Source organism: Fringilla coelebs (assembly GCF_963513975.1).
Source record: "Fringilla coelebs genome assembly, chromosome: 1".
In the NCBI taxonomy this organism is placed as follows: Eukaryota; Metazoa; Chordata; class Aves; order Passeriformes; family Fringillidae; genus Fringilla; species Fringilla coelebs.
This window is the reverse complement of record NC_140028.1, coordinates 127,715,881-127,730,509: the sequence shown is the minus strand read 5'-3', so window position 1 is coordinate 127,730,509 and position 14,629 is coordinate 127,715,881. Positions and strand designations below refer to the sequence as shown.

General features: G+C 35.3%; 1 protein-coding gene across 1 annotated transcript in view; it reads right to left on the bottom strand.

The window, feature by feature from the left end:
• COL28A1 (collagen type XXVIII alpha 1 chain) overlaps positions 1–14,629 on the bottom strand; it is a gene marked incomplete at both ends in the record, with an annotated part of 57,045 nt that overhangs the window by 28,258 nt on the left and 14,158 nt on the right. Inside the window, 11 exons of the mRNA XM_084209750.1 lie at positions 797–865; positions 1,456–1,527; positions 2,100–2,168; positions 4,044–4,115; positions 5,081–5,149; positions 6,458–6,526; positions 7,054–7,122; positions 7,886–7,954; positions 8,881–8,949; positions 10,151–10,219; positions 11,645–11,713. Of these exons, the coding sequence (XP_084065876.1) occupies positions 797–865; positions 1,456–1,527; positions 2,100–2,168; positions 4,044–4,115; positions 5,081–5,149; positions 6,458–6,526; positions 7,054–7,122; positions 7,886–7,954; positions 8,881–8,949; positions 10,151–10,219; positions 11,645–11,713 (765 nt within the window). The remainder of the gene's footprint in view (positions 1–796; positions 866–1,455; positions 1,528–2,099; positions 2,169–4,043; positions 4,116–5,080; positions 5,150–6,457; positions 6,527–7,053; positions 7,123–7,885; positions 7,955–8,880; positions 8,950–10,150; positions 10,220–11,644; positions 11,714–14,629) is intronic.

Below are 14,629 nucleotides of genomic sequence, written 5' to 3'. Positions count from 1 at the left end.
TGATACTGCTTCAGAGCGATACAATATGCATTAGCTATTCCCTGACTCTAAAAACTAACACCAAAGGTGAAAAGTATCAACTAAAGTTGAAGTCACCTGACATATTATAACAAGAATAATTTAAGTAACAAAAGTACTTTATTATTTAAATATCACTGAATTTTCAAATATTTTTAAAAACTTCAAAGTTAGCTTTTTTTTGCTGAATCCACCTATTTTACTCAGCAGGACAAGTCCCACTTATTTCAAGTACATTTTTCCCATAGAGAAAATGAGATGGATGAAGCCCTAGCTATCTTAAACATGACATTTCATTTCAAGTAGGGTGTTGAGGCCAGCTGTTTATTTGGAAGTGACATACAAACACTCATCTCAAAAAAAAAAATCAGCATATAACAACCTAGAATTATACATAAACATATTCTGTCAGGAGTTTAATGCCATATTTCAAGAAGCAAAAAGCATAGCTAATTTGAAAAAAAACAAATTCAAATATTAATTTCACAAGAGGGACCCAACCAAAACAGAAATCTAATGGGATTTTGGGTTTTTTTAAACAAATGGCTTCAGGAGGAAATTATTACGCACCAAGTTCAGCATGATATTAAAGGTCCAGATCCTCTAACACAGACTGTTAATTTTAATACTTTTTAGTCCTTATTTCTGAAATTCAGTATTTTTGTTCCTACAACAAGGAATTTTAAGTTCCTTAAATCAGATTCTTTTCAGTTTGAGAGAAATGTACACTAGAAATTTCTCTGGTCTCTAGCAAATAGGTATCATATCAGATAGTCACCTTTGGTCCAGGAGGTCCCCAAACAGATGATCCAGGTACACCAGCGGGTCCTGTCTCTCCACGATCACCCTGTTACAAAATAGTATAATGTAGACTTAATGTTTGACTTTCTGAACTAAAAATAGCTGCAATATAGATCTACCTGCAAAACAAGCAATACTGTAAAACTTACTTAAATCAACATACTGTTTTTATGAAAGCCGGTCTAAGTTCAATGTTTTAAATAACTATTGGTTGAACTGTGTATTTGACTTTTTTTAGTTTCAATTTTTTTTTTTGTCCAGCTTACAATCCAATGGAATAACAAGAACACATATTATTTCAATTTCCTTATAATTCATTCGGAGCAACACTTACAAAATATTATAACAGAAAGTTAATGAGTCAAAGTAAAATATTCTGAAATTCTCATGGTTAGAATCACTCGGACAACTTTTGTTTAGCTCATGCAAAACTTTATGTAATTATATCTTTAACTGTTGTTTTTCTCCTTGAGATTACTGTGTCATTTAGGATAGATGATGAAAATATTTCTGCTTTCCCTTTGTTCTGTTAAGTCTATAAGCATCAGATGCTGGAGAAATCTTCACACTGCATAAGCTTCATAGATTTTTTAGTAAAATACAAAGAGAAGGGTTACCATAGAAGAACAAGCTTACTTTTAGTCCAGCTGGGCCTGGTGGTCCTGTAGGACCAATCATTCCTTCGGATCCTTTTTCTCCAGGGTCACCCTGAAGAAAACAAGCTTTTTTTCAATCACAGCAAAGATTCATTCACAGCTGCAGCTACAGAAATACCCTAAACCACAACAATAATTATTAACCCTTAATTAAAGAGATGTTTAGATGCTCCACTCCAACTGAAATCCTGATTATTTCTAGAACGTGCCCCAAATGTTCTAAATTATATGAAACGGGAGATAAAAGTTGTCTCTCTACTAATACATCTTTCAAGGCTTTTAATTTCATATTAAGATATCTAACTATTCTCCTAATTTATCTTGGCTACTCTCTCTCTCTATCAACATACTAAGCTAACCTATCACTTCTAAACTTTAATGAAAGTTCTGTACTGAATTTTTAGGAAATCTCTACTGCCCTATTAACTTAAGGCTCTGTGTTTAGAGTCTGATTTTGCTGCACCTGTTCAGGTTACAGAACATGTTGCTCTCTCTCTTCAATCCTTTTAAATCATCAGCTAAAATAGAGCTGATACTTATGATTTAATGAATGAAAATGAAGGTCAGAATCCAAACTCTTACAAAAGTCTGTAGTATTTCCCCAGCATGCACATCAAGTCATACCTTTTGACCTAAAAGTCCTTTACCAGGGGGTCCTTCTGGGCCTCTTGGACCTTCATCTCCCTTTTCCCCCTAACAAAGGTTAAATTATTAATTACTTTTCACATAGTAAATTTTACTGATAGAGTTATGAGAAACAATGCTTGCATAAATAGTTTCCCTAAAAATGTCAGTAAATATCTGGTTAATTTTTTCCTACAAAGAATAAAATATTCTGCCTCTTAAAGCCTTGCAATCTCCTACATTCATAGTCCTTATTTTCAAAGACATTTGTAATAGTGCCATTTGAAAGTGCATCAATGCTTTGTAGGAAGGATTCCATGCATACACTTATAAGAGGAAGAGAAATGCTTGCAAACTAAACAGAAAATGTCTTGATGGACCAGTTCTGAGAAGTAATTTTATACAAATCTATAGCCAGTGGCCAATCCAGGCTGAAAATATTTGCCAGGAACATTACATTAAATAACTCAAAAATAGTCCACACAAAACATCATATTAAGGAACATTACCTACAAATATTTATGCATAATACAAGGCAGATTAGTATATCGGGATACCCGTAGGTAATTTAGAGAGTGAAAAGTAGATTAAAATGAGGCTAAAATACATTTCTGATTTGGACTGTTGATGAAAGTAATATTACAGAGCCTGTTGTAGATAGGCATCAGTCTGGATCCCACTTTGGTGAGACATTGTCACACCTGCAAATAACCGATGTAATATCACCATGCTACTTGCTGCAGGCTTCCAGCTGTTCTGTGCACTGCCCTGAATACCCAGGGTGGCTGCTCAGTACTACTATTTTTACCTTCAATGGCTTACAACAGGGAAGGTGACAGCACAGAATTAATCATCACAGTAAAGGCAATGTGCAAGAGAAAAAAACAAAAATCCAGCATGACCACTTGTAACTTTAACTCAACATTAACTCTTAATGCTGATGCACTTCTGATACACTGGAATCTTACTTTTTGAGCAGGGGATGATACAAATTTTAAAAACATAATTAAATAGCAACAGAAAAGCCACATATTTTCACCACAGTGGAAGGCTGGAGCTTGTCTGACTGGTATTGCACTTTTAGGTGACAAAAATGTGAAGTTGCATTCTTAATAGTAATATTTATTACTATTCAAATATTTTCTGATTTAAAGCCCGCAGTCAAAAATGCTGATTTGCCTACACCAAATTATGTTTAGTTTATCAATTCCACATGTCAGCTAGCTGCTATCCTCTTGTAAGAGCTGCATAGTAGTCATCTGGAGGCTCCTGGATTCTCAGCACAAAAAATGCAAAGCACTGACTTTTGCTTACTCAACAGCTCTCTCATTTTGGAAAGAGTACAATTAAAAGCTTTAATTTATTTTTCTCTAAATTTACTATGTTGGGCACTCTGCTTTGCACCCCTCTAAATTACTGTCCACCATTTTGAATTTATGCTTCTTTTTCCAAATGTGGTGGAGTTTCTCCTAGATCCTCAGAGTTTCCATTGAGAACAAACAGCCCTGGGTTCAGCTGTTTGTGCAGGCTCCTGCACCACAGCTGGCAGCTTGCAGCCACAGCTCAGCACCCTGTGAGATGCCCTAAGTCCCACTGATGCAGCACTACTTCTCAGTGTCAGGAAAGACCTGAACAGGCCACGAGGAACAGGCTAAGGACATGACTGTCTGCTCCCCAGGGAGATTGTGACATGTAACAGCAGTCAATTGCCCACAAAGGCCAGGGCTGCTTGCCTGCAGCTCCTTTGCTGATTCAGGTGGTAACCACTGTTAGTAGAGTTTGTTGGACACATCTCACCCAGTTCCTTACCCCTGGCAAAAGTATTGGCACATGCTTTCCTCAAGGGTGAACTCCACTGCAAACCTGCAAACCTGCAAATATGCTGTTCTTCCTTCATCACCCTTTTAGTACACCTTTTACATGTAGTAAAATATATTTCCTTACCTTTTTCCCTGCCAACCCTTTCTCTCCCTTCACCCCCTTGTCTCCTGCAGTTCCTGGAGGACCTGTAGCTCCCTTAAAGAAGAAAAAATTGTTACATCTGCCTATTTAAAAAATCATTTATTCTGTAAAATGGATCCAACAGTTTGTGAAAATATTAATTAAAGATAAACAATATTTTTCCTCAAATAAAGGTTATTTCCAGTAAGTTAAATACTCTATAGAGACACTAATTTTTAATACCCATAAAGTAAGTATTTGAAATTTCTCTTCAAGTTCCCCACCTATTTCATAAATCTTGGACTTGTATTAAATAAATTTGTATTTATTCAGTGAATAAAACCATGACTGAGTGCTGTTTGTTAGGTTGTGCACAATAACAATGCTATATGAATATAATTTACTTTCTAAGTCAAACATCTGGGACTTAAAGGATGATCAACCAAAAATGTCCAATAAATGACTGGACACTTAACCCCTCATCATTTGTACAAACTGACCAAGGCATTACTTTTAACATTTACCAGAAAGAGTTGAAAGAATTCATAGGAAGAAGTCCTGACAAGCATTTCTTTCATGATCCAAAAAAAAAAAAAAAAAATTAAAACCAGGATGTCTGTGCCATCTTACCTGATTTTGGAAGCCCTACTTAAGTCATTAAAGATATGGTTAACAGTCTTCAAAATGGCATCTGAAGCCAAAGCTTTAAGTTTTTACATCTCTTCCAACACACAGGCACTAGCACCGACAACACTGTTGTCACACAGACTGGCTTTTTTTTGTCCATCAGAAAAAACAGGGAAAGAGAGTTAGCAACCTTTCTAGCAGGCCCTGGAAAGACCCCACAAGTTTGGAAAAGGTTAGGGGAAAACTTTGTTGCAGTTATGGTAGTGGCAATGCTTTTATAACACTCATTGAAATTCCTTCTTATTTTCACCACAGTTAATTTATACCAAAAAATCTTCTACTTGGTTTATCAGCAATTAGTGGAAGAATTAAAAGACCATGTAAAGAAAAATTAAAAATAAAAGCAGGCTCACTCTAAGTCCTGGTGAGCCAATTCCTGGAAGTCCTGGTTCTCCTTTTTGTCCACGTGTACCTGGTTCACCCTAGCAACAAAAAGTCTTTAGTTTAATAGAGAAACACAGTTTAGCTTCGTTGACTACCTGCTCAATTTAATTAGCTGCTTACACACAGAGGTGGATGTGATAACATTCTACAATTCTATGATCCTAAGTGGTCAAGATTTCAACTGGAAAATTATGTTCTTTAAAATCCCCTGTAACTTGTAGGACTGCATCTATTTTATTTAACCCTGCAGTGGGCAGAAAGTCGAAGCAAATCACTCCAACTTTATTTCTTATGCTTCAATGCATTTTATTTTTTACTTTACAGGACTATATCAAAAACTCTTTGGTCCCTGAATGAAAAATGAGTCCAAACACAGAAAAAACAGAGGTTCTGCTTAAGAGAAAGTTTTAGTCTCATAATTCTTTCTTCCTGTAGTTCTAAAAAGTTAGAGATAGGAATTCCATTTTTCAATTTTGCTTTATCACTTGAAGAGAGCTGGCCTACCACATAACATGTTTCACCGTTTTTTTCTCTACATTAACATTAAATATTGCTGCTTTAACTGCTGCTTACATGCCAAAATTATACACAGAAGAAAATTACTGTTTTTCTCATGCTTTTTCTACAGTGACAAATATCTTCCCTTCATAAATCAAGGTGATTACTAAGCACACTTCTGATTTACAGTTCATTCCACTTGGTCCTGTCATATTTCAGCAATTCCCCTTTCCTCGTCTGACAGTGTTCAGCTGACACTGTACCACTAGAGGCCTGGGCTTTGACAGCAGTAATTGTTTTCCTCACTTTTGTGTTCTCTTTCCCTCCTTCTGCAGTGCAGGGTCAGCTAAGTACACTTCAGCTCTTTTTTCTGTCCCAGTCTTTCTGTCTTTGGATTTGGTTCTTTCTCACAATGACCATCAAAGGCTGAAGGCCAGGCTGAAGTGAAGGTGTGGTGGGATTAGCCTGAAGTCTCAAACCCATCACTGAACTAAAGCTAAACTGTTTGGTAAAATGATTTACTTTAACACAGCATATATGTGGCACCAAACTCATTGGACACAAAGATGTCTGAAAGATCCTCTTCTTAAAAATATGTGTTCCTTTAGAAACAGAAGTTCATATTCATATTCACAAAGGCTATGGGCTAATCCCAAGAAGGCAGAAGCCATATATTCCATTTGGGGAAGATCTTAATAACGTGGATGGCTTTCTCTCTAAGATTCAAAAGGAATTATTATCTCCAATAAAGTTACATTTTCTTCTCATCAAACACATTTTTGAAAAGCTTGGAAAAGATACTGCTTCATGACAGTGCTGCTTTTAAAAAACAATGTCTGAACCATTACCTTTGGTCCTGGCAAACCAAAACCTTGAGAGCCTTTTGGCCCAGGGTTTCCTGGTGGACCCTGTGCACCCTATAAAGCAAAATAAGTGAGTTTTAGTGCATTACACTCTTCCACATCTGAAAATCACCACATGTCCATCTCTCAGTTAATAACAATTTTATCTTATCTTTATAAGAAATCTTCCTTCCAAAATTAACAGAACCCAGAAGATCTTTTGGAATGTTTCAGTTTATCCAACTGCTAAAGGGTATGTTCAAGTTTCAAAGGGTTTGACATTCAGAATTGGTAGGTACTTAGCCTTGTAAAATTCTTATGTACAATATATCACTGTCAAAGCAATGCTATCTGATTTACCTCCTATGCAAATTATTATGCAGATTAGACCAAATTTACATTTGCTTGATTCTAAGATCACTCAAATCAGTCAAAATATCAGTTGTATTTACAAGCTTTGCTTAAAAACTAGTTTGATATTTTTAAAAATGAAAGACCACTATGAGATTTTTAATGTCTTTACATTAAAATTAGAGCTCTGATAAAATATAAAATAAAAACTTTATGCAAATGATCATTACATGTCCAAAATGTAGACTCACCTGAATTCCTTGCTGGCTTTGTCCTGGTGGTCCTGGTGGGCCTTGTGGTCCTACCTGGCCTTGATCACCCTACAGAAAAGGTATTCCCAATAACTAAATTGCAATGGTCCATACTATCTGATTAATATATTTAACCCAAACACAGAGTGGCAGTCCTCAAGCTGTTTTATCTTGAAGTCTGCTGCTTCTATCCGAATTAAATGTGTTTGGAATACCTGGAACTCGGCCTATGAAAACTGATCTAACAAAAATAATGCCACTTCTTCACTACAAACTCTATCTTCTTTATAATATTAGATGATCACACCTATAATTTTATTATTAGAAGGATCCATAGCTCATCTTTACATACTGAGATTAATTTTAAAGATTTTCTTGTACAGAAATATAGACAGTTTCTTGCACAACACTCAGAAGAAAAACTCGCAAATGTAAACACAGCAGCTGCAGAGTACATCAAAAACCTAAAAATATCAGTGCTTCTTTGTCTGTTCCAGGCCCATTAGATTAGATAACATAGGGATTTTTGCATTTTAATATTTATCTAAAAATTAAAATATTTCAAATAGAATATTTCTGAAATTATTTTAGGAGGAAAAAAAAGTACATTTCTTCCCTCATACTCCTAGCTGCATAGAATACAGTGTTCTAAGTTAATGTTAACAGGATCAGCTATCTGCATTGATGGAGCTGCATGGAACAGTGCAACATAGCTGCTCAGATTCAGGTAAAATATACCTTTGTATAGTTGTGATATTGAAAAAATTAATCTTAATTTAACTATAAATACACTTGATTATAGATACAATTATAAATATACTCTATGCCTCACCTTGTCACCTTTGACTGGTTCACCTTTTGGTCCCTCAGGACCACGGGCACCGTCAGAGCCTTTTTCACCCTATAAATTGATGACAGTTTTAAAACTTGTATTTAGGAACTTATAAAGAACACTGTCCTAGACAAACTGGTCATCACAATATGGAAAATGAGGAAAAAAGTATTCCTTTACAAACAATCTAGAAAAATAATCAATGGAATTACCAAATTAGAGAAAAGAAATGGGTTACAATTCAAAACATACTTCATCTGCACTCGTGTTTTTGAACATAGTTCTTCAAAAGGAGAAAATTAAACACTAGGAGGAAGGAAGTTACATTTTGAAAACATGGCAATATGCTCCCTAGTCAGAGAGATCAGTTCAGAACTGAGTGCAAGGACGTGATTGATGCCTTTTCCATAAAAGGAAGAAAAATGTCTGCTTAGTAATTTAAGGCTCTAGAGAATCTTGAAGCCACTAAGACAGAGGGATAAATTTTGATGGGAAACTCAGTTGTGATTTATCCATAAATTTTTATTGTTTGCACATATTTTTTAAGAAGTTGACATGTATTAACCTAGCAAATGCCCTAAATGAGATAACTGTCCATAGAGACTCCTACAACTAATCTTTCAGTTTCCCAAAATGGTAAGGCAAAATGAAAACAGCTGCTGAATATCTTCTTCCAATACAGAACATAAATAGCTCAGTCATTTCTTGGAAGACAGTTTGTCTCCCTAATGCTATCAAAAGAAGTTCTCTTATTAAGCACATAAATAAGAGAATCATTAACTTACTACTGGTAGAGGGGACTGTACAATTTTTTTGTAATTACCTAGATAGAATTTCTGAGATCAGTGAGATGTGCAGGGAGCACAGTAATTCAGAAAACCAAGATCCATCATCCAACATTTTATACCAATGGAACTATCAGTGGCCTTAAATAACTTAGACACTACTTCAAATTTGGTTCACAATGTTAAAGAAAGTCATTTCCATAAAACTACCTTATCTCCTTGAATGCCCTGTCCCATTGAACCTTTTTCACCTGGTGAACCAGGAGGGCCAGGTGGTCCCTGAAAGAAAAAAAAAATTAAAAAAAATCAAACTATAGCAGCAGTTCAATTTTTTATAGAAACCTTCTGTAATTTGCTAGTACAGGATTTTGCAACACTTACGACACTAGTAAGTGAAAATGCTTCCACAATATCTGACTGAGCCCAAGCTATTTAAATGAACTGTAGCAACCATTAGTTGGGTCATTTGGAATGGAATAAGCAATTCAAGTGAATAAGCTGAATGGAATAAGCTGAATTCCTGTGAATTACATAATTAATGTCTAAAGACTGTACTCTTACAACTCAAATGAATCTGCAGATTTATTTATAAAAGAATTAGTACTACAGTGAAATGTATTTCCTATAATTTCACATATTTTCATGATTTTCACAATAAAAATCTTCAATTTGAACATGTTTTTTTGTACATAATGACAGGTTATATAGGCAACACTAGAGAATGTTAATTTGGGTTTAAAGAAATACAGAAATAAGTATTTTCTAACACTTTCTGTCCTCTTGCAAAACTCAGCTAACTTTCCATTTTTAAAGCTGGTAAGTATTTTTTAAGTTTGATCTTGATGAAACGAAAAGTTTCCACATATTTTTGTGAGAAAAATAGTATTTCACAAATGCAAAGTAACTTTCAAAAATACTAGAATTAATCTAACACCCATCTACATTTGTGGCTTCATATGAACAAGAAAACCATATATTTTATACATTTCAGGAAGAAAAAGCAGCCATTGAGCATTAAATCAAGAGCTTGCCAAAGTTCTCTAATTCAGAAAATAAAGATATAATTAAATACATGTAATATGGGTCCTTGTTCTTGATGGGATCCAAATTACACATAAGAGTTAAGGGATATTTCATCTCTTTTATTTTCATCTTCTTAAAATTTTAATGTAGACAATTTTTAAAGATTATCATCAACTTAAACAAGTAGGAGTACATATCTATATATAGATATACATATATCTACATATATATTAAAAAAATTATTTTCCCAAAACTGAGTTGGATGTGGTTTTATTCTCCTGCTTGGACAAGCCACAGGCAGCTACTGATGTATTGGGCTGGAATAGCTTGTGCTGCTCCAGACTAGGTACCAGGTAGTTCTGGAATCAGTAGCCAATACAACTACTGACAATCAATTACACTCACTAAGACTTATTTTGTTGCATTTAAATTCCCAATGCATATATCACTGACTTACAGGTAATCCAGGCTCACCAATTCCAGGAGGTCCTCGCAATCCAATTCTACCTTCTCGACCTTCAGCACCCTTGTGAAAAGAAAATTAGAAAGTTCAATCCTAATTCAACTTGGTACTTTTGAAGAGCATAACATTTATATATAGATGATTTAATGGCATCACCACAAAGGCATGAAATCTAAAGTGCAACTTCTCCTAAAGTAAAAAAAAATCCCATACATGATGTTCTAGAAACATTTGTAAGAACCTTTCTATTAGTACTTGAAACATGGGATTGTATTCCAGCACTCAAGACATAGGGGTAACTGCTTAAAATTGCGAAGTCTAAGAGATGACAAGGATGAGGGAGTTAACTCAGACTAAATTTGGCTGCAGCACCAAAGCAGGAATGCTCAGGTGTGAGGAATGCTCACTGTAGCCTCTATCTAGATACTTGGATTGAAATCTGCTTCAGTGCAATATAGGATTGCATGGGAACTCCAGGACCTGTGCAGTTTCTGCATCTTCTACTTACAAGTCATCAAAATCGTCACAATTTCTCCAGTTCACTGAGGACTGGGTGCTTCAAGGATAAGGGCACAGAGATTTTTATCTTTCTACGAAGCAGTAAAGAGACAGGGGGTGATATTTTTTCTCCATAAACTATTTTCCCTTCTAGAAGGACCAAGTGTTATTCCTTTTACATGGCAAAATACTGGTTTCTGAGCTCATAAACTCTCTCTGTGTCCTGGGGTCTGCCCTACTGCACAGGAAATATGCAGGAATTCAATGAATGTATAAATTAGAGCACTAAAAGCAAAAACGTATGTGTGTTAGATGGTGGCATTTGGATGCAAACCATAGGGAAAAGATGGCAGAAAGCTACACCAGAGACTCAGCACTAGAACTAGAGTGAGGTCTAGTTCTGCCCAATTTACATTTCTTGTCTGACTCTGAGATGCAGGTCTCTGACACAGCTCTTGTAAACTAAGGAGCCATGTTTCCTATGCAGGTGCTTTTGTAGTTTTCCATGAGATCTGGCTGGCCAGCATAGGCAGACATGACTTTTCCAAGACTGATTCCACCTTCCAGTCTTTTGCAATAAAGTGAGATGGAGGAATGAAATGCTGCATCAGAGAATCTTGTAAGAATATCTGTTCCCCAGTGGATGACATGGCAAATCTCTCACTTGGCTGAATATCACAGTGATTGAGATGCATTTCTATTCCCGGAAGTGTGGTTTACTCATTAGCACAAGCATCTGCTAGTGCTTGAAAATTATCTCACACAGTTAATTCCCAGGTAAATGGCATTGTTTCTGACTTCTATCAATAGGATCATCATAAAATTCAAGAGTTGCTGCAAAAGCAGGTCTTTTATCTCTATCTTATGTGAATACAAAAACCTCAGTCAATCAGTTTTACATTTAGGTGATAAGAGTTTGACTTTGATAAAACTGCAGGTGAGAAATTTAATCCAAAAAAAAATATTAAGAAACATATTTCTGAGAGTTACCTTGGGTCCTGGCTCTCCAATGCCAGCGGGTCCTGCAGGACCATAGGGACCTGGAGGGCCTTGTTCTCCCTAAAGAGAAAAAAATGGAAAGAAACTATTAGTATGAATAAAATTTTAACCAAATTCTGACAGAGTGTCTTTCCAAAGCCTTATGTAGGGCTAGAGAAATAAATTTTTAAAGTAAAAAAAACCAAATAAACAAAACAAAACAATCTAAAGCTTTCTTGAAGAAATATGTTTAGATTAGAAGCAGGGCCAATATCCTGTCCATATAAGATATAATAATTTTATAAAATCACTCTTTCATATGCATGAGAAATAAAAAAAATAATAATTTTGTTTTTGTCCTATTTTTGGTCCTGACTTCATCCAGTATTTAGGTGCTTCCACAGACTTTTCTTGATAGAAAGATGGGTATTTGGAAATGAAGCAGTACTTAAGCTTCCAACATTGCACTCAAAGTTCTTGCCATTACAATGCACACACATCATGACTGTTGTTCCTACTGCTATCTTTGACTGCAGCTCCTTCTTCTCATTCTCTCTTCTGTATACTGTGTTCCTAATAAAGCCAACACAGGCACATGGTTACTAATTTTTTTTGAACCAAAATGTGTTTGTTTTCTGGGAAGAATGTGTTTGTGTTAATTTTTTGGGATTGAAACTTTTATTTACTAATAAATGTTATATGCTGAGTTCTGCAACCTTTCAATGAGAATTTTGCATTTGAGAAGTCAATAGAAGTGTAAAAAATTACATTTCCTTGCAAAATCAAGCAGTTTTTAATCAGCCAAAGAATAAAGCTAAGATGCAGAAATGGAAAGATACAGCAGAGGCAAATAAAAAGACTATTCTTGAAACTTAATTTCTGATAACTGTGCACTTGTAGCACTACTGCAGCAGCTTTAGATCTAGAATAATATGGAACTTGATGCCCAGATTTAAATTCATTCCACTACAGGCAGTATATTTGGAAATTTGGAAATAGCTAGGAAATTTAAAACTTATTCAAAATGCAAGATTTGCCGGCACATGTTCATAACCTAATAAATCAATAGAGCACCAGGAAAAGTTATGTCTTAAAATGCACAAACAAAACTGCTATCCATCAGTGGAATAGCATATCTCCACATAGGACACTGATAGAGTACTAACAACATTGATATTGTGTTAATGAGGATTGTGCATGCAACTATTGCAAAAATACAGAGCATAGCCAAAAAGTTTGACTGTCTTCCTAAACAGAACTTACTATTTGGGTTTCCTAATAATATTTTCATGAAAACTTTGGACAAGGGTCACAATTCAGTTCATCTGTATATAGATTACCATAAATAATGCAATTTTTACCAATCTAAAGCAAATTGAAAATTTACCAGTTTTCCTCATACCTGTGTTTTTCCTGATGTGTTCATTTGAAACTGATCAAATAACAACAACAATTTCTGTCATGCCAGGATGTATAAGCATGGTCCACAGAATGAATCCAAAAAATATGTGAACTTGAAAATATATTTTAAAAAACATCCATCAGATAAAAAAAATATTTCAGTTGTACACAGCACTACTCTGCCCTGGGCATGGCAAATGCCACTTAGCACATTGCCTCCAGCTGATAAAACAAAACCTCTGAAATGATGTAGGAACTTGTTGCAAGCTGAAAAATGGTATTTGATAAATACAGGCTCATCTCTCAGCTGAAACAATAAGCAACCCCCTTTATTGTTCTTGGAAAGTGCTCTCCAATTTTTCTTCCTGTCATCCAAAAGGACATTGCATTTCCTGTCTATGTTGACAGCCCCTGACAGAATTTCCCAAGGACAGTAACTCTGAGGGATGCTTCCTATCACAAATAATTCTTTGCAAGTTCACCCACATGATAGAGCCATGCATTGAATGCAGATGGGAGTCCTGCTGAAGTTAATATTTTTCCAAAAGCTCTATTTTATAACCATGATAAAAACACCACAGTGTTTTCCTTCCAGTAACTGGTGTCATGTGTCTTGCAAGAGCTGCTGCTGTAGGTATGGTACTGGCAGCTGCTGGGGTAGGAAGAGTACGAAGCCTTGCGATAAAAGTCATGTAGGGTAATATGAAAATATTGTTCTGTGAAACACTTTTTTATGGAAAGAAGAGGATGCCTGAATATCAATGGAGAAAGAAACTCAACCTTCTAGCAGACAACATGCAAAACTTGGAAACTTAAACGATTCAGTCTGTTTTTAAGACAGAATGTTTCAAACTTCAAATGGCTATTAACAAATCTGGATTTTATCTTCTGTGGTCTTGGTGCAACAGGTAATGTGGATTTTATGAAAACCATGAAGTTCTGGCAATAATATCATATTATGTCTATATGTAAAAAGAAAAGTCTGCTCTTCAAAAAAGCTTTTTGGTAATAATTGTCTTCATTTAATGCTTTTCTCACATTCTTTCTTCTCACCTTATTGTGATTTTCCTTCAGGGGGCATGTAGTATCATCTTGAGCAATGGGAAGGAAAATTACACTTGATCTGAGCTTAATATTTCTACATATTGAAATTGTACCATTTTAAACCTAGAACATACCTAACAGTCTAACCCAAAAAACTCACCATCTGCCCCCCGCCCAAGTGTTCATTATGTTAGGATGAGTTCCAGCTAGTGACAGTATAAATAATTTCTTTCCTTTTCAGAAAGCCCATACATATTGTAAGGAACACAAACACACTGTACATCAGTCTACAATGTGATAATGATTAAGCAACAGTAAAAAAAAATTCAAATTTAGTGATTTTATCTTTAACTAAACATTGGCAACAACAATGCAAATAGATTTAGATATTTTAACAGATATTGTTGATATTTTGTATTTCTTAGTTGAGATGTCTAGGAACTAAATTTGTTCATAGGAAAATTGGACTTTTTCCCAGTCTTCTGGGAAAGCTGTAACTTGCCACATAAGTGAGGAAAGAATTCATATGTCATCAGAGAAGAAGCAGATCCC